Source organism: Lontra canadensis, unplaced genomic scaffold, assembly GCF_010015895.1.
Source record: "Lontra canadensis isolate GAN:19392208 unplaced genomic scaffold, GSC_riverotter_1.0 scaffold196, whole genome shotgun sequence".
Classification (NCBI taxonomy): Eukaryota; Metazoa; Chordata; class Mammalia; order Carnivora; family Mustelidae; genus Lontra; species Lontra canadensis.
Genome location: NW_022631190.1, coordinates 902,757 through 924,647, shown reverse-complemented (window position 1 = coordinate 924,647; position 21,891 = coordinate 902,757). Strand labels below are relative to the sequence as shown.

Genomic DNA, 21,891 nt, shown 5'->3' with positions numbered 1-21,891 from the left:
TCTTAATTCATTGTTTGCCTTGACAGTCAGTGGCACAAAAATCCCACCTTTCTAACAATATACCCAGCCACATACTCCCCAGGCTTCTTGTCTTGAAAACACCACCAGTGGCTGAGAAGGGCGCAAGAGAGAGTCTTTGAAGGATCTATCTCTGGAAGATTTTTGCAGCAAGTGTGGAAGATGTGAGAGATGATGTCAGGTTTTGGGGATGCGGCCACAGATTTCTTTTACTTACATATTCCCGGGAAAACAGTAGTCGATGGAGTAGATACTCTACAAGAATTGTACCATGTGATGTGGTTAACTGCTGAGTGGAATTCAATAATCAGGGCAGGAATTTCTGTGCTGTAACAAAAGACTTTTACCTAAGAGGGTTTTAGGTAGGCCTCACTGAGCTCCTAGGCACTCCTAGGATAGGGAACTGATATTTTAATCGGTGGGTTGCTGCTTCTGTCTGTTTCTATGGAAGCTGTCTTCTTTGTGATTACGTTATTTTTGACCCTTTTGATTGTGAACTATATACTGAAAAGTGCACAAAACAAAAATGTTCAGCTCCTTTAATTAGCACGAGTGTGGCCACTAGCCCATCTCTCTATTTGAGAATTAGAATGATCCTTTTTGCCTCACAGGACAACTTTACTAATCCAAGGAATTGGGGGAGGAACAGGGGTATTTTTATATTGGTGAAAAGTAAGACAATAATTTGTAGAGAGTCTTATTCCCTTTTCAGTGGAGACAATCACTAAAAGATACTAGAATAACAGTGTTGTCTAACATGGGGCCTAGAGCCCCAGCTTTAGTAGACATGTCTGATTGCAATTAGCCAGCCGGATGTGAATGACACTTGACTGTTCGAAATATTTTGTTTTTTGGTTTTGTTTTTGAAGTAAGTATTCCTTTTGTTATCTTTTCTTTCTTTCCTTCCTTTTTTTTTTTTTTTTTTTTTTTTTTTTTTTACATTATTCCTTTTCTTAGAATCTTCTCTGTGTGGACAATGGAAAATTAAACCACTGCCCAGGTCTCATCTAAGTAATGGCAAGTTCTGAATGACAGAGGGGAAATAAAGAGCATTTCCTGGGGTGCCTGGAGGGCGCAGTCGATGAAGCGTCCAGCTCTTGATTTCAGCCCAGATCTTGATCTCAGCGTTGTGGGATCGAGCCCTGTGTTGGGCTCCATGGGGCAGAGTTGGCCTGAGACTCTCTCCCCCTCTCCCCTTGTCCCTCCACTCTGTGTACGCTCTCTCTCTCTCTAAAATAAATAAGTACATCTTTAAAAAAAAAAAGAGCATTTACTGTATTTGAAGAGCAGGGATATAAGTGGTATTGGTAGACAATGTGCTTCTTGATATTTCTACCAGGCCATTCCTATTGGTGAAGGGGACTCAATTAGAACCCTCATTCTGGTAGACTGACTATGGTACCTCTGCTGAAAAAATATTGATACAAACTTACCCACATGTAACCAAATATATGAAAATAACAACACTCATTTTCCTTGTGGAAAATGAGCTTCCAGGAAGCCTTTCCATGTTTGAATGTGGCCTCACACTTTCTCTGGTAACCAGCTATGTACTCCTGAGGAATTTGTGTCCATATCTTTATGATATATAGTCTTCCATACTTACGTCTTTATTTCACCAGTGAAAAAGTAAATAACTTGTCAGTCTGGATAAAATTATTTATTGACTTAACCAATATTTTATTAAGTGCCTTTGCTAGCCTGGGTGCTGTGCATGTCGCTAAGGATATTAATTTGGAGAGAGCCCGGCCCCTCCTCTGTGGTAGGAGGGGCATAATTGAGTGTGGAAGGTGAATGTAAGCAAATTATTACAGTAATGCCATTAATATACTGGTTCCTTTGTTGCCTGGAACACATGTAGCATTTTGTTAAAAAAAAATTAGTGGCCTTATAAATCCTTTAGCCCGTGTGTGTCTATCCTGTTGTTTTTGGCATGTGTGTCTAGTACTTGAAATCTGTCTGCCTTATGAAATGCCTATGGAATCATGGTTTCCAAAAATGAGGTAAAACTTGCTGAATGAAGGTGCTGTCCCGAGAGTGACATGTTTCTAACCTTTTGTCCTTTCTGACAGAAGTGCTACAGGCGATTAACATGTATCCTTTTTAAATGACACCGTTAAGAATACAATTTTTGTCCCTCTCCTTAGCTCTCTCTGCTTCTGCAAATCCTGTTTGTATTCCCGAGTCCCTCCTGATGCCCACCGCTTCCTTTCAGCCTTCCGTGGCTGGATCAGTCTGAATTGGTTTCCCACCCATCTGAACTCCCTTAGCATTTACGTTGTGTTCAGCCTGTTTGGCTGGTTGGAGCAGGGCTGTGACACTCTCCCTTCTCCTGTCTGAGCAGGGTACTGGAGAAATGGATCACAGCAGGTCCCCCAGCACATGTTCCCTCATGACAGATACCCAGTGGGGTGGGATGGTGGAGCAGAGTAGGCCAGCAGAGCCACTAGGCTCCGTGTCAGTGCCCAGGACGTGAGCACGGGTCAATTTATCGCGATGAGTTGTTAGGCATACATGCCTGAATGATGCCAGTGACATCTGCATAGAATTCCGGGGCCCGATTCTAGGTCACTTACTCCACGGTGACCTTCACTGTTGTTTGCAATAGAGCCTATCTTAATAAAACCTCTCTGAGTGTGGCAATAAAGGATACATTACTATTTTCCCCCTTTCCAAATTTTTCCAGATTACGAAAATGCTGTTCGGCCACAGACCAGGAATAAACCTTCTTCATAAAGGAAGCATTGTTCCTTCAGTAGCAGCTCGTACTGAGAAAAGTGGAATAGAGACAGAATGCAGCCCTGGTCTGAACGGAGACTGGTTTCTCTTTGTTCGAATAACCAGAATTCCAGTCAGGTTGCCACGGAGATGCGGAGATTGTAACTACCCATGCCAGCAGTCAGAGAATGTTGCCCAATTAGTTATTTTCAGCTGTGTGGTTACCTTGACAGTGGCTCAAAAGCAGGTTTTGAGTTCAAAGGATTCAAAGGAGCAGCTGGGGGACCTGCCGTTCTGCTGTCCTCAGTGGGGTGCAGGGACTACAAGCCCCAGCATGCCCCTGTGTAGGCCTATAGGATGTGGTCATCTGTGTGAATGCCAACTCCGTGTTTTAATGTTTTCCTCCCCTTTTCTGGTAACAAAGAGCTCTTGGAATTCCTGTGTCACCAGCCAGCTCTGTAAGCATTTTTATTTTCCCAGGGCTGGCTTTAGATGTTGCAGGTTGGAGACTGTGGGGAGGATGTGCATTTTGGCATTGGACATTGATCTTGTGTAGGTTACTCTCCTAGCTTTGGTCTTCTCTGGTGTAAACAGTGTACCCCACAGGATCAACACAGAGATGAAATAAAATGATTTTTGCAACATGGCCTGCACAGTGTCTGGGGATTCAGATGTGTCCAGTCAGAAGTGGTTCTTTGCAGAAATAGCGTCTCAGAAATCATAAAGCATTATGCAGTGCGATCATTAGTACCACTGCCATTTGGTCATTTCTAGTTTATCAGTCAGCATAGGCTAGGATATGCTGTGATGACAAACACTCTTAGAGATTTAATGTAGCTAAGGTTTATTTCTTGACCGTGCCACATGTCCAGAGCCCATCAAGAGAGGATTCTATTTATCAGCTACCTGAAGGCACAGAACAGTGGAGATTTCGTGTCCATGAATGCTTCCAAAGTCATCACAGTATCTTCTACAACAATCTCATGTTCCATCTGAAAGTGACACATCACTTTCACTCCCATTGCAATGGCAAAAGCAAATCATGTGGCCACACCCAACCTAAAGAGAGAGAGAGAGTGTGTGTGTGGGGGGGCCGGGTGGGGGTTGATATCATATAACACACCAGCAGAACTGGAGTATTTGTTGAACAAACATAATGACTGTCATCCCTGTCAAAAATCAAAAGGCTGATGGAGAGGACTACTTTAAAGAAGAGCTGTTAGTTAAACATAAATAAATAAAAATATCTGAGTGGTAAAATTCAAGCAAACCAATTGGAATTCAGTTGCATCAAACAGAGAACCTAAAATATTAGTGAGTGGAGGAAGGTAGAAGTTTGTATCTCTCTCATGACAGAGAGGTCCACACAGAGTAGAGCAGTGGTGTATGGTATTTCCATGGTCATCAGAGGCTTAGGATTATTTTATCGTTCAGCTCTAACAACCTAACAAAAGGCTTCAGTCCTTAAATTCGCCTTAGGGTCAGAAATGGCTACGGAGTTCTAGCCATCACATCTACATTCCAGACAGTCGAAGGAGGAAGGTGGAAGACAAAAGAGTCTCTCAGCTAAGTCTGCTCCATATCAGCAACCTGTCTGAAATTCATACACAGTAATTCTGCTTACATATCATCGGCCAGAACTTAGTCACACATCTACTCCTAGATTTAGTGGAGCTAGGGCATGTAGTTTTTGACTTGGTTGCATTGCCTTCCCAGATAAAATTGGAATTTTTGTTGCTAAGGAACAATGGGAGAGTGAACATGGGGTGATTGAGCAGTCCCTGCTATAGTCAGGTAAGATGCAAACTTTGGTGAGGTGGGGATCAGAAGGGAAAGATTGCTCTATACCTTATCATTTTCTGTCCTGTGCTCCACAGAACACCAGCACTTAGAGAAACACGAAATTTCCTTAAAAACTGTTCCATAGCCAAACAGGTTTAGGAAACATGGAAAGCTCTGTCCTAAGAGGCCTAGAGAGGTCTCATGTTTGCGTATGTCTATATACATTTCCCCAAATAGCTGTATGATCTCTGGGACAACCTGATGATGGGAGGGAAGGGACCAGGGTAAGGGCCCTTACACACATACTGACTTTTACAGCACATTACCATGTTTGAGCTTAAACAGACTGTGGAAGAATTGAGGAATGTTCTGGAAGGTAAACATCCCTATCCTTGTCTAAAATCACATTTTGGCCTAGTATCCTGGAGAAATTTCTCAGTCTGCTTTATGGAGTTCGTATGTCTTTCCCTGACAATGGGTAAGTTAGAAATAGTCTCTGAACAGAGTAGTGGGCTTTGTGCAATGCACGTGTGCACAGGCTGGTCTGTTGGCTCGGCTCAGGATCTCTGCATCAGAAAGCATGAGAAGGGCCAGTCCCAACAGTTGACAAAGGATCAAAGCAACTGGCCTACCAAAATCAGAATAAATATCCAAGTTAATGTTACAAGTCCTTCCAGGCTCTGATGGGAAGGCAGGAACACTGAAAAACCACTGACACAGTTTACTTCTGGTTCCCAGCTGCTTGGCTCGTCGCATTACCTGGCTGGAGGTCACTGGCCCTCCTCTGGTTCCATTGGTAAACCGCAAAGTCTTGACCATCTCTGAAACCCCAAGTTAATTTCAGCGTCGGCCATTTGCAGAGAAGTGAGTGATGGCAGACTTGCATTCAAAATAACTAGATTTAACTTTCACTTCTACTAACCAATGCTGTCACTTGGACGACTTTGAATAATACCAGCAGTGATGGCAGTAATATCAGTGGCTTGTATTTATGGAACATTACTGTGCATCGTGCTAAGCGCTTTTCATTTGTTGTTGCTGGGGCTCAAGACAGTCCTCAAGACAGGAGGTATTTTTCTCTTTCTGTGACAGCCTGGTCTTGGCTGCTATCTCCACCACACACTATTTAACTTGGGGGACGTTGCTTAATTCCTTGAAGCCTTACTTTCCTTATCAGAAAATGGGGGGTTCATAACATGTACTCCCCATGGTTGCTGTAAGGATTAAATATGAAAAACAAAACAAAATAAAACAAAAAACAAATGTAGATCATTTAGGCCATCGTCTGTCCCAGAGACCGCGATAATGACAATTATAGCTTATAGTCGGACAGCTATTACTCTGAGGAGCCAGGTTTCAGATCTCATTTTATTTATTTTTTATATTTTTTTAAAGTTTTTTTTTTTTTTTTTATTTATCTGAGAGAGAGTGAGAGAGAGCAGAGGAGGGAGCAGCAGAGTGAGAGGGAGAAGCAGACTCTCCGTGGAGCAGGGAGCCCGATGTGGGACTTGATCCCAGGACTCCAGGATCATGACCTGAGCCAAAGGCAGGTCCTTAACCGACTAAGCCACCCAGGCACACCCAGACCTAATTTTAAAGGCTTCCTTTGTGAGGATAGGCTGGAGTTGCAGCGTCCTGAGTGAGCAAGAGATCAGGAGCAAGGTGTGTGGGAGGCTGTTTCACTACCAATGGCTGCACAGTAGCAGGGGGGATGAAACAGGTGGCAAACCAAGCATGAGATGAGGAGGCTCTGGCCTCCCTGTTCCATGAGCTAGAGGCCACCATCATCAAGGAAGGTGTTGCTTGATGCTTGGCTGGGACCATGTCCTGACCCTGCCAGGAGCCAGTTTTAGACACCGATACCATCTAGCCAGGCCCAATTCTGGGGGGGCTGAGGGTGTTGTGGAGTCGGCCTATAGTCAGTATCACCCTTCCCAAAGCTCAACACTGGACATGTGGAGCTGGGGTGGGATCTAGCACATTCACACGCAGGATGCAGCCTTGACAGGAAACAGGCCAAGCGGGATGATCCCATTTTACAGATGGGAAAACCAGAATGTGAAATGTCAGATAACCCTGGCAAAGAGGAGAATCCCAAACCAAACCCTAACTTTTTTGTGTAAATCATCTGATAGGTCTGTATCATGTAATTTGTTTGGCACAAATGATCAAATGAGAAAATTCAGCAATTATTGTTTTATTTTTATATTTTTAAATATATTCTTTTACTTGAATTACCTGCTCTATTTGAGACGCTGGCTTGGGCAGCGTGTTAATAAAGAAGAGCTGGGTTATATTCTAGGTCTCCCAGGTATATCGCAGAGCACCTTGCCTTTGTCCTGCATGTCGCTCGTCACTATAATGTAATTGTAATTTAATGACTGTGTACGTGTCTATTCCTCCGTCAGATTGGAAGCACCAGGAGGCAGAGGCCAGTGCACGCTTCCTTCTACTTTGGAAGGTAGTGGGGTGTGGAGGGTGTAGGTAGAACTCAGGGACTGAATAAACCCCATTGTGGAAAGTAAGACCTCTGGCTCCTCAGATCTCTACATTGGAAGGAGGGAAGGTCAGTGCAAAACGAGGGACCTTGCCTGTCTGTAAGCGCCGTGTGGGCTAGCTTCGGGTCATGTTACATCCTTACCGTGTTTCTCATTACTGTGCTTACTTCGGGAGAACGATGGCATTGAAAAGCCTGAAGGCTCAAGATAAATATGGAGAGTTCTCCTACTGTTCCTGTTTTCTTTGTGCTGTTTTGCTTTTGTAAGCATATGCTTGTCAGTTAGGGCAGAAACCGAACGAAACAGCTGCTAAATATGGTTCTAAGAGAAATAACATTTTGGTCTTTTCAAGGCCCATAAGTTTAGAGTAAGCACAGTCATTTGGCAGATGTCAGTAAGGAATCTGGGGGTGGGCAGTCATTCTGGGAGCTGTGTCAGCCATTCATGCTCTGTCGGGGTCCCTCTTATCCTGCCTAAGGATGGGTGACCCCAGGGAAAGATCTGTCACAGAACGGCTGTCTTTGAGAGGAGTTTGGGAGAAAAGATGTCTGGAACCTAAGCCACTGGCCATGATCTCTCCCAATCCCTCTCTTAATTTGATTTCAGAGAAGGGAGAAGGGCTGGGAAGGCTAGACATCATCCTTCATGATGCTAAGGAGCTAGACATCCTGGTTTTATATTTAGGTTGGTCTTTCTCAACCTTTGGGATTTGGTGTAGAGATGTTCTGATAAATCCAGTGTCATTCAGAGGGCTTGGAAGCATTAAAGTCTAACTCAGTGATGGAGACCGTGAACCCCTACGTCTTCCATCTCTGTGCTCTACTGCGAAGTCAGGCTTGAGCTGCTGGTGCCGCCCGAATTGCATCATCTGATGGAAGAGAGAATGTCTCAGGAGCCCAGAGAAGTTAATGTGCCTTCCTAATTTCTCAGTAATTTCTAAAGAGACATCTCTTCGTCCATAAATATTTGACCCTCTTTGCCAAGCGCTTGGTGGTGTTGGTTAAAAAACAATAGGTTTTCTTTTATTGGCTTTGTTCGTTGAAAACAGACGAAATACAGATGGAATTTCTCTGTGGCATATTCCTTGTATATTAAATGAGCTTTTTTTTTTTTTTTTTTCGAAGAGAAAAAAAAAAAAAAGGAAGGAAGGAAACATCTTACTGTTTGTTGAGATGATATTATGTGTCAGGCCCTGAGCTGGTCTAGGGATTTTTCAGAGCCATCACAGTGACCCTTGTGAGGTAGATAATATTATCCCCATTTTAAAGATGAAACTGAGGGGCGCCTGGGTGGCTCAGTGGGTTAAAGCCTCTGCCTTTGGCTCAGGTCATGATCTCAGGGTCTTTGGATCGAGCCCCGCATCAGGCTCTCTGCTCAGCAGGGAGCCTGCTTCCCTCTCTCTCTGCCTGCCTCTCTGCCTACTTGTGATCTCTGTCTGTCAAATAAATAAATAAAATCTTTAAAAAAAAAAAGATGAAACTGAAGCTCAGAGCAGTTATGAAACTTGCCCGAGGCTGGAGAGCTAACCAGTGGTAAGGCAGGGGCTGGGAATGCTGATTCCATGAAGCTGATGGAGTACCAAGTGGTTAAAAGCCCAGGGTTTGGGGTCTGACCAGCTGGGCACCCATCCTAGCTCAGCCGCCCATGGGTGGTGTGACCTGAACCACCTGGTTTACCTCTCTCTCTCTGCCTCGATGGCCTCGTCTGTAAAATGAAGACAACAACAGCATCCACGTGACACAACCGAAATAATTAAATGACCTACTCGTGGAAAATGCTTAGAACAGTGTCTGGCATATAAACGCTTGTGAATTGTGGGCTATTACTGTGGTCTTTATTAGGGTGGCGAACCAAATTTGCCTTGATCCGTACTTGCGGAAAAGTTGCATTTTCCTTTATGGAACAGCTTGCTTTTTGATATGTAGTTATATTTCATTATGAAATAATGTAAACTACTCTACCTTAGAATTAAATTCTCTCCTCCATCTCCCGGCAAAGGTTAAGATCTGAATAAAGGCGTGTATAGCCAACAGGGATTCCTGACTTTGGTAAATGTCAGTGATTTGCTCTTTCCTCCTTGGTGTATGTAACCTTCTTCCATGCCTTCCATCCTGGCTTTGTGAGTAGCTGAACAAACACAAGGAGAGAATTAAGCTGATTCTTGTCTCTTAGCTTTCCTGTCTTTGTAACATGATTATTAGGTACATTATCTCATTGCATTGTACGGGGCCGCATCCCGACAGCCTGTCTTCTCAACGCCCCTGAAGCATAGCTTATACCCATGTACTTCATGAATTTTCTTTAGAGCTGGGAATACCATAGGAGCTAATGCATGTGATGGTTTTGTGCAGTTAGAAGCAGGGTAAGGGGGATGGAGGGGGTAGGGGCTGGATTGTCTAGATTGTCTAGATTGAAAAAGAAATGATGTAAGTTTGCTAGACCTTTGGCTCAACATTCTGATCCCATTTTTTCACAGCTTCCTCCACACGTGTTGTGGAGAGTTGGGAGTGGGATATCAACCTTATTTGGTGGATCATTATGTCTAGAAGTTATGTGGTGGACACCATGCTACGTGCTGGGAAATACTAAAATAAATATGTTACAGTCCCTGTTTTTCAGGGCATTTGTAATTTATCGAGGACAAGAAATGGAAGAAGGGGTGGCACTACGTGAAGTGGTGGTTATCACAGAGCTATGTACAACATGCTGTGGGGGCAGAGAGTTGGTGGCGCTAATTTGAGAAAAGCTTCACAGGGGCGGTGGCATACTGGGCTTTTAGGGATGGGCTTGCCTGGTGGAGAATGGTAGAAGGAATAATCTTGGCAGACAGACGTCGTGAACCCAGGCAAAGAGACCCGGCCTGTGTGGTGTGTCAGGGAAATGGCGGGTGGTTTGAGGTGGTTGGTTAAGAAAGGAAATGATGGAACATGAGACTGGGAATGAAGACTGGGCCTAAGAATGACAGGACCTTGACTTTTAGTCACTGTGTATGGTCCTAAAGCATGGTGTATCGTGTCTATTTTAGAATGTTCAGTGTGAAGGGGGGAGAATTGATTGAAAGTAAATAGTCCCAGCAAGAGCAGGTGAGGCCTGGTACGTGAATGGAGTGGAGTGCGTGGATATAATGGACACTTGGAGATGAATTCATTAGCACTTAGTGAACCACACGAGGTTGAAACTTCGGGGCCAGCCTACCTTTAAGGTCTGGGGGGAAGAAACAGAATCTCTGAGAGAGACTGAGTGGTATGCTAGAAGACAAGGGAGGGGACGTATTTCAACAAGAGTGGTGGTGCTTGGCCATGTAGTGCCTCAAAGGGAACAACTAGGACAGGACTGAGAAGAGACTGTTATAGAGAAGAGGATGAGTCATTGGTGACCCTTGGGAGAAATTATGTTAGTGTCCTCCAAGACTGGAGAAAACAGAGGAGTGAGTGCTTACCATGTTCAAGCTGTAGCACTATTCCACAAGAGCCTAACTAGCAATTAGACTCATTTGTGTAAGGGCGTGTTCAAAAACCTCAGCTCTCCAGGTACTTGGAGTGGAGGTAGGCGAGAGGGAAGCTTTGGATCGGGGCTTAGTTCAAGTGCCCCTGAACAATACCTCTGCGTTCTGCTTTCTGAGGTCTCAGAGAGCCCTCTCCTTGCAAATACCATGACTCCAGTTGTGCCATTCTGTCTTATTACTGTCGGCATTCCTTGGAAAATAGAGGCTTATAGGTTTCTCTTCCAATTCCAAACTGGTACTCATTTCTAGCCACAATGCTTGTAGTGGTTGCTGTGATGCGCGCGTCACCCAGATCCCCTCTCTGCACCTGAGGCATTCACTGTCCACCTGCTGAGAGTATAGGCAGCTAGTGATTGTTGTCACCTGGAGATTGTCCTTAGCAGAAGAGTGTCACTTCATGCAAGATCATAATCTCTGGGCTGGGGACAGGGGACAGCCTGCATGCAATGACTAGTCAGTGGAGATGGGTGCAAAGGCCCCCATACCTCAGGGTAGGGTAATTTTGGAGGTTCACCCAAGCTCTAGAGCTCCTGTGGGATCAGATGAAGTTTTGGTTCCACTGCATAACAGCTGAACTCATTCCTTTTCCTCAGTCTGGTCCTTCTTCCTTCATTCCCAACTGGTCTTGATTCTGAGGCACACCCCCATAAGCTCCCTCTGTAAATCTCTGCAATTCTGAGTCCCATTTCCTGGAGAACCACCCTCATTTGATGATTGTTTCCAGTTTGGTTGCCTACCCAAGGTGGGTCGCCAATCCAACTGTGGTTACTCTGACCTTTGCGTTTGAACCCCATTTCCCAGAAGTAGGAACAAAAGTCTCGGCATTGCACTTCCTTGGTTCTGAGCCATCAGTCCACTAATGGGCTGAGCCATAGGCCCATTAGTGGACTGTTCAAGGAAAGAAAAGAGCTAGAAGTCAGTAGCCTAGTTCTACCTGAGACCAGCCTATTAAACCTCAGCCCCGAGGATGGGTCCGTGTGGTAGGGTGGCCCCTGGGCGTAGAAGCTGGTCCCAGCTCCGTTTCCTGTTTCTGCTCCTGTGCTCCCCTTCCACCACCGCCCCCCCATGCTTTCTAGGCTCCTTGGAGCAGGTGGTAGTCACTGTCCTGCTTCTCTCTTTCATTCAAATTTTGTTTTTTAGTCAAGAAAAAAAAAAAAAAGAAGAAAAACGAATGTTGAAAACACAATTGAGATATTTCGAGCAAATGTAGAACCTCTCTCAAAATTTGTTGCAGAAACACCACTGAGCAAACAAACTACTGGGAGCACAGCTTAGAAACAAACAGCAGCTGCCACCATTTGTGGGCTTTTTTTCCCTGTTCCCTCATTTCTTTCTAATTCTGTTTGTAATAGAACCTGCTGCTCTGACAGCCTAGCAGTTTCACACGCATCATTTTCCTGCCCATCCTGAGGCCTCCCAGGTGGTCTTTCCACTACGGGGTCTCTGTCACCAGAGCTCTGGGCCCTTATCGTGGTTCCTGTCACACGGTTCCATTGGGAACTCTGTTCACACCCCCTGACCCGGTGCGGTGTGGCTGGAACTTCTGGACTTCTCAGGCTGTGAAGTCCGAGTCGAGTCTGGAATGGGGTTTTTGGCTCTCATGGCTTTAGAACAAGGGATTATACAGATGACAATTCTTTCTCAGGGGTAAAGTGCTTCAACTGTTAGGTTTTTATTATTTTATTTTATTTTCTGTGTGGAATCTTCGAAGGCACACAGCAAAGGGCTTGTCTTGGGCCTGGTTTGATAAAAACCATAACTTACTTACTTACTTAATTTATTTATAAGATTTATTTATTCTTTTGAGGGAGAGAGAGAGAGAGGGAGATAGCAAGTGGGGGGAGGGGCAGAGAGAGAAGGAAAGAGAACGGCAAGCAGACTTCCTGCTGAGCAGGGAGCCCAACAGAGGTTTTGATTCCAGAACTTTGGGATCATGACCTGAGGAGAAATCAGGAGTTAGTTGGTTTACTGACTGAGCCACCCAGGCACACCTGAAGACTGTAACATGAAAGAACTCCCACTTGTCACGTGGAACCTATTTGGCTCCTTCCCCACGAATAGTAGCCCTGAAGCGGCCATTCACCTTTAAATGCTACTAGTGGCGTGCTGTTCTTCGGCTTAAAAATGACTGCTATGAGACACGAACAGATTGCCAGCTGTGTGTGGGGTGTGGTGCTAAGCCCTTCCTCCCTCTATATCAGAGCTCTGCAAGGCAGGGGTCATCTCCCATCTTATCTGCCCAGAGACTGAGCTGCTCTGTCACCGTGTGCTACAGTCATGCATCCGGTCAAGGGAAAGCTGGTGTTCGACCCAGGTCTGTCTGCATCAAAAGCCTAGGCTTTCCCTCCCCTGCCTCTCAGTCACCCTAACGATATATGGCAGTGCTCTCATAAAAGCGGTGACTCTTTTTTGGTCTTTCTTACTTGCCCCTCCCTCAGCATTTTTTTTTTTTTTAAGTGAGTTAGTGCCTCACATTTAAAAATTAGGACATCTTGGAAACAAAACAAAATGAAAAACTTTAAACCAGGCAATATAGTGCTCATAGGTGGATATAATCTCAACTGGGTCCAGCTGTGTGACCAATGTGACCAACCCCTGGCCCCCCCACCCCCACCCCAGGGAGACGTGGCTTCTCCAGGTTGCTGAAGACCCCAGCTGCCCCCTTCATTCTTTGTGTTACTTGATTCGCCTCTGTGGACATTTAAGTTTGTGATTCCTCATTTAGGCCCTTAAAGAAACAATTTCTGTCCAGTGAGGTAGCAGTAGAGGTCAGATTAAGTGTATGCTTCTGACTTGAATTTTACAGGCTTTGTACTTTTTTCAATTCAGGGAGATAATAATTCAGTAATAAATAGCAGCAATTATTGGACATTTATTGAGCACCCTAACAGTTAGCTGACTCTGAGGGTTAGAGGGACCTCCCATTTGGTGGTCACGATGTGCATAAATCTCCGATTCAGTTGGTATTCAAAATCCTGCAGGGACTCTTCCTGTGGGCAGTACAAGATCCGGAGACTAGGCACAGAACATATGTTGCAGGGATCGGTGTTGTAGAGAGGGGAGGTGAAGCCAAAGGAAGACATTCGGGGGAGGCAGCCATGTTGATTGCTTGGGCTTTTGGGAACCGTTCACTACCTTACACGATTCCCCCACAATACAGAAACACCCCTTTCTTAACTGCGTTCAACAGAATGGACAGCCCAGAAACTTCAAAGGGAAGGATCTCAAAAATTAGAATCCCCTCCCAGGATGATGGGTCTTTCATTTTATCCGGATGTACCTGCAAGTGTATTTCCATTTGGTAGTGAGAAATGTGTTCATTCTTTTTTACTGTTTTGGTGGAAGTTCTGTCTCCTTTTGTCTGCTTTAAAGATATCTCGTAGAAGTGTAAAATGAAAACAAAGTGGATTTTGATGAGTTTCATAGCTGCAGCTGACTTAAATTTTAATAGCAAGTAATATTAACACATGACCGCTCCCAAAGCTGAAGTTGTTATTTATTTGCTTATTTTAAATGTTTGCTTTTGCTTAAGAGAATGTCTGGAATATTGTTTTGAAATTTTGTTTGTTTGTTTTCTTTTAGGACCCTGCAGGGATCTTTGAATTAGTGGAACTTGTTGGAAATGGAACCTATGGACAAGTTTATAAGGTAAGTTCTTTGAGTTGGAACGTGACTTCTGTGTGGTTTTTGATTGATGAATGCCAAACACCAGTGCCATCTCTTCTTGCTCATAAATGCCTTACAGCAGATTTAAAACAAAATAATATGCTTCTTAATTGACTCTCCATCTTTTTAAAAATATATCTGTAGTCCCATTGCCTAAACGGTGGGATTTGGGCCTTGTCCTTCATTGTATATCACAATGTTTACATCCAATACATGAATTTCAATGCTGCCTATTTGAAGCTCCTTCTGTGTTTCGTTTCCTTTTCTTTAACACTGCTAGAACTGGTTTTCAAAGGAGTAAAGGATGCCTTTTACTTTCAAAATTTAAGGTATTAAAGTGTTGCATTTGGAAAAGTAGATTTGTTATTGGCCCAGGGCATGAATTAAACTGAGCTTAGTGAACAGTGTTAGGAGAAACCTGGCTACCTCACAAAGCAAAGGTGTAATGGCAGCAATGACTTTTAGAAGACAGGCAATAAATAAAAGTTAAACTTGAGTCGAGGAATAAGAAATATTTTTTGTCCTTTTACTAAATTTTGCTTGTGAGTTCACTCAAAAATGCTTTTAAAAGATATTCCCCCCCAAAAGGATCTTAAAAAAATAATTTTTTTAAAAAATGTGGGTTGAGGGGCGCCTGGGTGGCTCTTTCGTTAAGCGTGCCTTTGGCTCAGGTCATGAACTCAGGGTCCTGGGATCGAGCCCTACATTGGGCTCCCTGCTCAGTGGGGATCCTGCTTCTCCCTCTCCCACTCCCTGTGCTTGTGTTCCCTGTTTCACTGTGTTTCTCTCTGTCAAATAAGTAAATAAAATCCTATTAAAAATGTGGGTTGATTTCCCTTTCAGTTATCAAAAGGAAACGGAAATGGACTGTTTTTGGATTAAAATTCAGGGGGTTTTAGTAAATGAGCTGTTGAAATAAATGGCTTCAAAACAAACCAATTCTTTTCTCATGATTATTTCTAGGGAAATACCCATCATGAGATGGGTTGGTATTTTCATTATGAATGATCTCTTTTTGCTCTGTTTTTAAAAGTTCTTTCTCTGATCCCTAAACTTCTCTTAGTGGTTAAAATTACTGTAAAAGCCATCCATATTGTAATACTTCCAATTCTAGAGAATGTCAAAAAGTACACACACACACACACACACACACACACACACACACAATGGATGTTCTTGAGAATCTGAAAACAATTGTAAATAGATACATTTAAACCTTTACTTATGGGGAGGGACACTTTGTTGTCTCCCCAGGGGAAAAGTTCTCCCTTGCAAGAAACCATTGTTTCTTAAAATATCAGCCCTTTGCAGTTAGACAGAATGTAGTCCACCCAAGCTGTTCACTTGACGTTGATACTGTCTGACACAAGAAAGAAATGTGTCTCAGTGAATGCTTTTAAATACTGTCGATGAAGATAATTAGGCTGGAAGATTGTGTTATTGCATTTTGAGAAATTGGATTGAACGTGTGAATTAATGTAGGCTAATGAATTAAGCTCTGATCTAGGTAGAAAATTACTTCTGATTTGCCAGCAGTATGGAGTTGCAACTCTGTTGCATGCTCTAAGTTTTATGGTGCCTTCTCGTAGAATCATTCCATTGTACCATGCTTCCCACCTGTAGAATGTGCATTTGGGGGAACAAGTCACATCTTTGTACACTAATCCAAGAGGTAGACTATATGCTCTTGCAAAAGAAGACAACAAAGAGATTAAGTTAAGGATGAGAATGTTTGGAAAATTCAGAATTACCCCTAATTTCTTGTCACCTGAAAAGAAAAGGAAACAAGTGTCAAGAGGTATCAGGTCTTTTTAGAAAGGAAAGATATTTACCAACTATGTTGCTAACATTATTCTAAAGAAGCCATTCTTGGGACACCTGAGACGCTCAGTTGGTTGAGTGTCTGACTCTTGATCTTGGCTCAGGTCTTGATCATGACTCAAGTCTTGATCTCACAGTGGTGAGATAGAGCCCTGTGTTAAATGAAGGAAGGGAGGGAAGGAGGGAGGGAGTGAGGGACAGAGAGAGGAGGAAGGAAGGAACGAAGGAAGGAAGGAAGGAAGGGAGGAAGGAAAAATGGTGCCATTGTTTTAGTGGTTGATATAAAACTTTGGCACCACTCAAGCTGAAGGGAGACTGCAAAGAAAGGTCTTAGCTAACACACTGGCATCTGGGACAGAAGACTTGGTCTCTTTTACCAGCTCTAAGTATTGTTTTGTGGTATCACAGCTTTTCTATGCATTCGTCAAGTGAGAATATAGTTAGAAATGTTTTTGGGGACTTGTAATGATATATCTGAAGAATTAAAACCCCCTGCTCATTCAAGGGGTTCGTTTCTAGGCAACTCAGATGATATTAAGTGGCACCTGCTTATGAACAGAGATACTTGGGTTTCCTGAGCCACTAATCCAGTCCTTTTGTCACCCTGAGTTCTGAAGGATTTAAGCTTAAAAAAAGAGCAAAATCAGAGGCCCTTGGGTGGCTCAATCAATTCAGCGTCTGATTTTTTATTTTGGCTCAGGTCATCATCTCAGGGTCCTGGATGTGAGCTCTGTGTCTGTCTGGCTCCGTGTTCAGTGGGGAGTCTGCTTGAGATTCTCTCTCCGTGTCTTCCTCTGCCCCTCCCCCTATGTAAATAATAAATCTCTAAAAATAAAATAGCAAAATCAAATACGTGTGAACTTAAAAATAAGTTATGAAGTGATTGTTTACATTATAGGTTATATTTACCTTCTAGGAAATAGGTGTATTTCTAAAATACTAGAGACATAAATAGAAATTTTATAGCCCTAAAAAGAGATTCTTACTCACAAAAAATTCTATGATAAATTCTTTCTTTATATTAAGTATTGAACCTTTGATTTTAATTTTTTGTAAATCCAGTTTTTGATGTTCCTGAATTTCATAAAATTAAGTACAGTTTTTTTGGGGACAATTATATAGACATTGTCTTTATTTTACAGAAAGATTCATTTTAAGTTTCTTTTCATAAGTTGTCCTAAGAAAGTCATGATATAATTTTATTTACAAGTAGTTTTTAAGAAACCTACTTAATACGATAAACAAAAATGTGCACAAAAATTGTAGGTATTAAGAGAATGTTTTCTGCAGTCTATTTGAATATGAGCCACATACATCTGGATGTGGAAATATAAATATTTCATATAAAGGTCATAGTAATGTTTAGCTTTTCAAAGTTATTTCTAGTCTTAATCCTGGGTCTGGCTTGGGCTTTCTGTCCTTGGAAGGCTAGATTTGTTTATCTTTAGCATTTTGGTCCCAGGTGGTCAAGTAACAATTCAGTATTTTTTTTTTTTTTTTTTTACTTTATTTATTGGTCCAAGTACCTAAATAATAGAGTAGTGGTTGGTTGGTTGTCTGTCAGGACCTTTATTGTGGAAATCATCTTCCTGGGCCCATGGCTCCCATTAAAAACCAGACCAACCAAAGGCCACATACCTGTTTACTAACAGTTTTGGCTGTTCATTGGCATGCCACATATTGGGAGCTAATGGAATTCAGATACATTTTTGTTAAAGTAATTATTTTAATAAGTTAAGATAGTGGTTTAATGTTTACTGCTAAAACACCACTAAATCTTAGCCACAGATTTCAAAAACGAATGTTAGTCTATCCTGTTTCTTTCTCTTCTTTTTTTTTTTTTCTTAAAGATTTTATTTATTTATTTGACAGATAGAGATCACAAGTAGGCAGAGAGGCAGATAGAGAGGGAGAGGGGAGGAAGCAGGCTCCATGCTGAGCAGAGAGCCCGATGTGGGGCTCAATCCCAGGACCCTGGGATCATAACCTGAGCTGAAGGCAGAGGCTTTAACCCACTGAGCCACACAGGTGCCCCCTATCCTGTTTCTTAGTTTCCCTTTTTGAAATATACATTGCTTATTACAGAGATGGAGACATACTTGATCCCAGGGTGAGTGTGAATTAGCAACATGGTAGAATCCTCTTTATCTCTCAGGTTTTTCTCAAAACCTCCTAAAGGTTGTATAGCATGGACTAAGGAGGCTGCCTTGGGTGTTGCAGTGCACATGTGGGGAGCACTGTGAGTGAGTGAGCCTGTGTACTTTCAAAGGGTTGCAGAGGTCCTTATAGGGCAACCAATCAAATCATTCCTCTGCCAAATGTCTGTTCAGCCCAACCTTGAACACTTCTGGTCATCTAGACTCACTACTTCCCTGTCAGTCCATTTGCCTGCAATTCTCTTTGAATGTTCATCATCATTTTGAGCCAACATTCTGCCTTCCTAAAGTGTTTAACATATCAGGTTCATTGCATACCCTTGGAGCTACTTTAAAAAAATAAAATTAAATCTTCTTCCACAAGATTGTAGTCCTCAGATGTTTGAAGACTTCTCCGTTCTTTCCCTAAACACATACTTGTGTCTCCTGTTCTTTAGGCAATATAGCCTTGAACTGCTTGATTAATTCTTCATATGACACAGACCTGAGACCCTTCATTATTGCAATCTTTACCCAGAACTAGTCCAATATATTACTAAAAATAAATACTTTATACCTTTAAAAAAGGCTTTATTTATTTATTTGAGAGAGAGAGAGAGAGAGAGAGAGAGAACATGAGCATGTGGTAGGAAGGGGCACAGAGAGAGAGAATTCTCAAGCAGACTCCCCACTGAGTGCAGAGACTGATGCTAGGCAGGACCCATGACCCATAAGATCATGACCTGAGCTGAAATCAAGAGTCAGACACTTAACAGACTGAGCCACCCAGGTGCCCCTAAAAACAATACTTTATACTTTTAAGTAGTTTTCTATTTTGCAAAACATTTTGTGTATGTGATCTGATTTTTGATTTAATTCCTATACTAATTTCATGAGAACTTTGTTCTCAACTCAAGGTCCTTATAGTTTCCTCTGTCTAGAAAACTTTCCCCCAGTCCTTTCATGACTGGCTCCTTCTCCTTCAGGTCTCAGTTCAAATGTTACCTCCTCAAGGAAACCACTTTCCATCCTTGTATCTAATACACACAGCCACTACCTCTGCCTCCCCCCCGCCCCATAGACTTTCTCTATTACATCAACTTGTTTTATTGTCTTCCTGGCATTGCCACTCTCCAAAATCATCTTGCTTCTTTGTTTGAGCATGTAGTAAATGATTTAAATGCATAAGTAAAGTGAAATCAGGGTAGGAACCTAGTGGTGGTGTCTAACCAGCCTTGTATCCCTAGTCTGGCACATAGTAGATGTTGACGACTCTGGGGCCCAGAATTGAGCTTTGTTCTCCTTGGTAATTCTTTTTATATTCATTTCCAGGTGGTTTTTTTTTGGGCATTTCCCATAAAATATTAGTCTGCTTACTTCAAAAATGCATATTTGCCCAAAAGTAATTAACAAAATGCCCTACTTACACTTTATGGTGGAAAGTCGTTGTGGATTTTGTGTTAAATGAATTGTTGATAGTCTCTAGAAGCCAAACCCATGCTGGACATTTACAGAATGAGGCAAATCCATTATCTGGGGTTTCAGTCTCCTGGCAGGGGTTCTTAAACTCTAGTGTGCAAAACAAATATTTGGGAACTTATTAAAAGTATAGATTGCTGGGATCCATCTCTGAAATTCTGATTCAGTAGGTCTGCCATGGGGTCCTGGAACCTGCACTCTCACTAAGCGTATGGGTTCATTCTGAGGGTTAGGGCTGTGGGGCCATGCCTCCAGAAACTGCAAAAATGATTGTAGATTATTCAAGTGCCACTTGAGTGAATGCTAATCCTAATGCTTTTTGTAATCATTTACTTTAGGATTTCTGTGCTGACTCCCAAGTTACATCAATCGAGAAGTCAAAAACATAAAGATCCTGACCTGAGATATGATGCCAGCCAGTTTTGATGTACTCATTGAAAGATTAAACTTTTGGTGTTTTTGTTTGACATGTTGTGATTACAATTTAAGGTTGTCCTGAATAATTCAACTCAAGACCTGAGAATCAATATGGCCAAACAGACTTGGTATAGATAGAAGAATCTGAAGCTGTTACATGAGATTTCCTCAAGTCTGTATGGTGTGATCTCTTAATTAACTTTAAGTTAAAATAAGATAAGGCATTTTAATAGTGAGCTTATCAATAATCTTGATATGAAGATGGCTGTCTGGTATACTCAGGATGCAGTGTAGCTTTTCATAGTCCATTCTAAGAAATCATGAATTGCACTATTCACTTCTCTTTTGGTAAGGAGTATGGGGAGAATGTTGTGTTTCTTAGATAATAGTGGCATTTATTTATTTATTTTTTTAGTCAAGAATTTACAACACAAAGAGTGCATTATTTCAAAGTTGTTGAGTGCCGACGAAAAAAATCCTTGTGCGTTGTGTGGGAAGAATGTAGAGCCAACTGAGATGGTTCCTACTGGATAGAAGTGTGTAATCAGATTATCTCACTGGGACTCTGAGTGCTTCCTTTGTGCTAAAAGTTTTCCTAGATACTGTCTTAGTTACTCCTCATGATTCTGCAGGTTCTGCAGGTGAAGAAACTAAAGCACTGTTTATGAAACCACATTATCACTCCAATGCAGGGTTTCTCAATCTTGGAACTGTTACCATTTTGGGAGGACTAACTCTTTGTTTTGGGTGGCTCTCCTGGGCATTGTAGGATGTTTAACAGCACCCCGGCCTCTACCCGTGAGGTATCAGTAGCCCTTCAAAATCATGATTTCAAAAATTTCTGCTGATATTGCCAACTATTTTCTGGGGAGTAAAATCATCCCCAGTTGAGAACCACTTCTCTAAGAAAACGAGTTAGCAAAACTCTCAGAATTGTTGGGCAGAGACATTGGGAGCGTAGTGTATGGAGCAGACCCCAGTGGACTATGGGGGGGGCAGATCTGGAAGAAGCCTGGAGGTCTTGGCATTTGCTCGTGTTGGAGTGTAATTCAGCATTTTAGTAAGTGGAGAGGAGTGTAGTAAAAAGGATTTTGAAGCCAGACTGAGCTGGATTCCCAGTCTGGTTCTGCCTGGTTCTGGTTGTGTGAGGACAGCCAACTCACTCTCCCTATCTGGACGTCTTCATCTGTTCATAATAGTGCAGTGGAGGGCTGTCAAGAAGCCTGAGGTGTAGGGTGTATCACCTCAGCGCAGTGCCTGATGCAGAGTAGGCATCAGCAACCTCTGCTTCTCCCCAAACACATGTGCCAGTGGAGCCTAGCTTCCTAGCTCTTTCCGTGGTCTTATTTTTTGTAAAATTTATGACCTGAAAAAGGTATTTGCAGAAGATGAGGCCAGAAACACATATAGCCTTGTGCTTCCCCTTCTACCTTGGATTTCTTAGTATTTATGTAGGCTCAGAATTGCATGATTTATATTAAATCCAGTGCACAATACTTCTTTTATGGCATTTGATGATGTCATTGCCAATGAGATACTAGAGTTGATTTTTAGGATTAAAAAAAACCCAATTTCCCAGTAATTTGTAAAGAAAAGATAGATTATTAAGGGAAAAAAGAATTGGTTATAGCACTCTGGAACTTTGGGGGTGGGGGTGAGAGGAATCATTTACTCTTGAAATGTGCTGTCTTGACGAGCTCTTCATCCTCATAGATCACCATGTTGTTTGCAGCTAACTTGGCTCAAGACCATGGCACCTTGTGCACTGATCTGTTGAGTGTAATGAATTAGATGGTTGCCACGTGAATGCAGAGGGAAGACTTTCATGAGCGTGTGTATGTCACATGCCATA

At 42.6% G+C, this 21,891-nt stretch overlaps 1 protein-coding gene across 8 annotated transcripts in view; it reads left to right on the top strand.

The window, feature by feature from the left end:
* The window catches only part of TNIK (TRAF2 and NCK interacting kinase), a 376,662-nt gene that overhangs the window by 65,480 nt on the left and 289,291 nt on the right, over positions 1-21,891 (top strand). For all 8 annotated transcript variants that reach the window (XM_032847930.1, XM_032847923.1, XM_032847929.1 and 5 more), the window contains exon 2: positions 14,104-14,169. In XM_032847930.1, the coding sequence (XP_032703821.1) occupies positions 14,104-14,169 (66 nt within the window). The remainder of the gene's footprint in view (positions 1-14,103; positions 14,170-21,891) is intronic.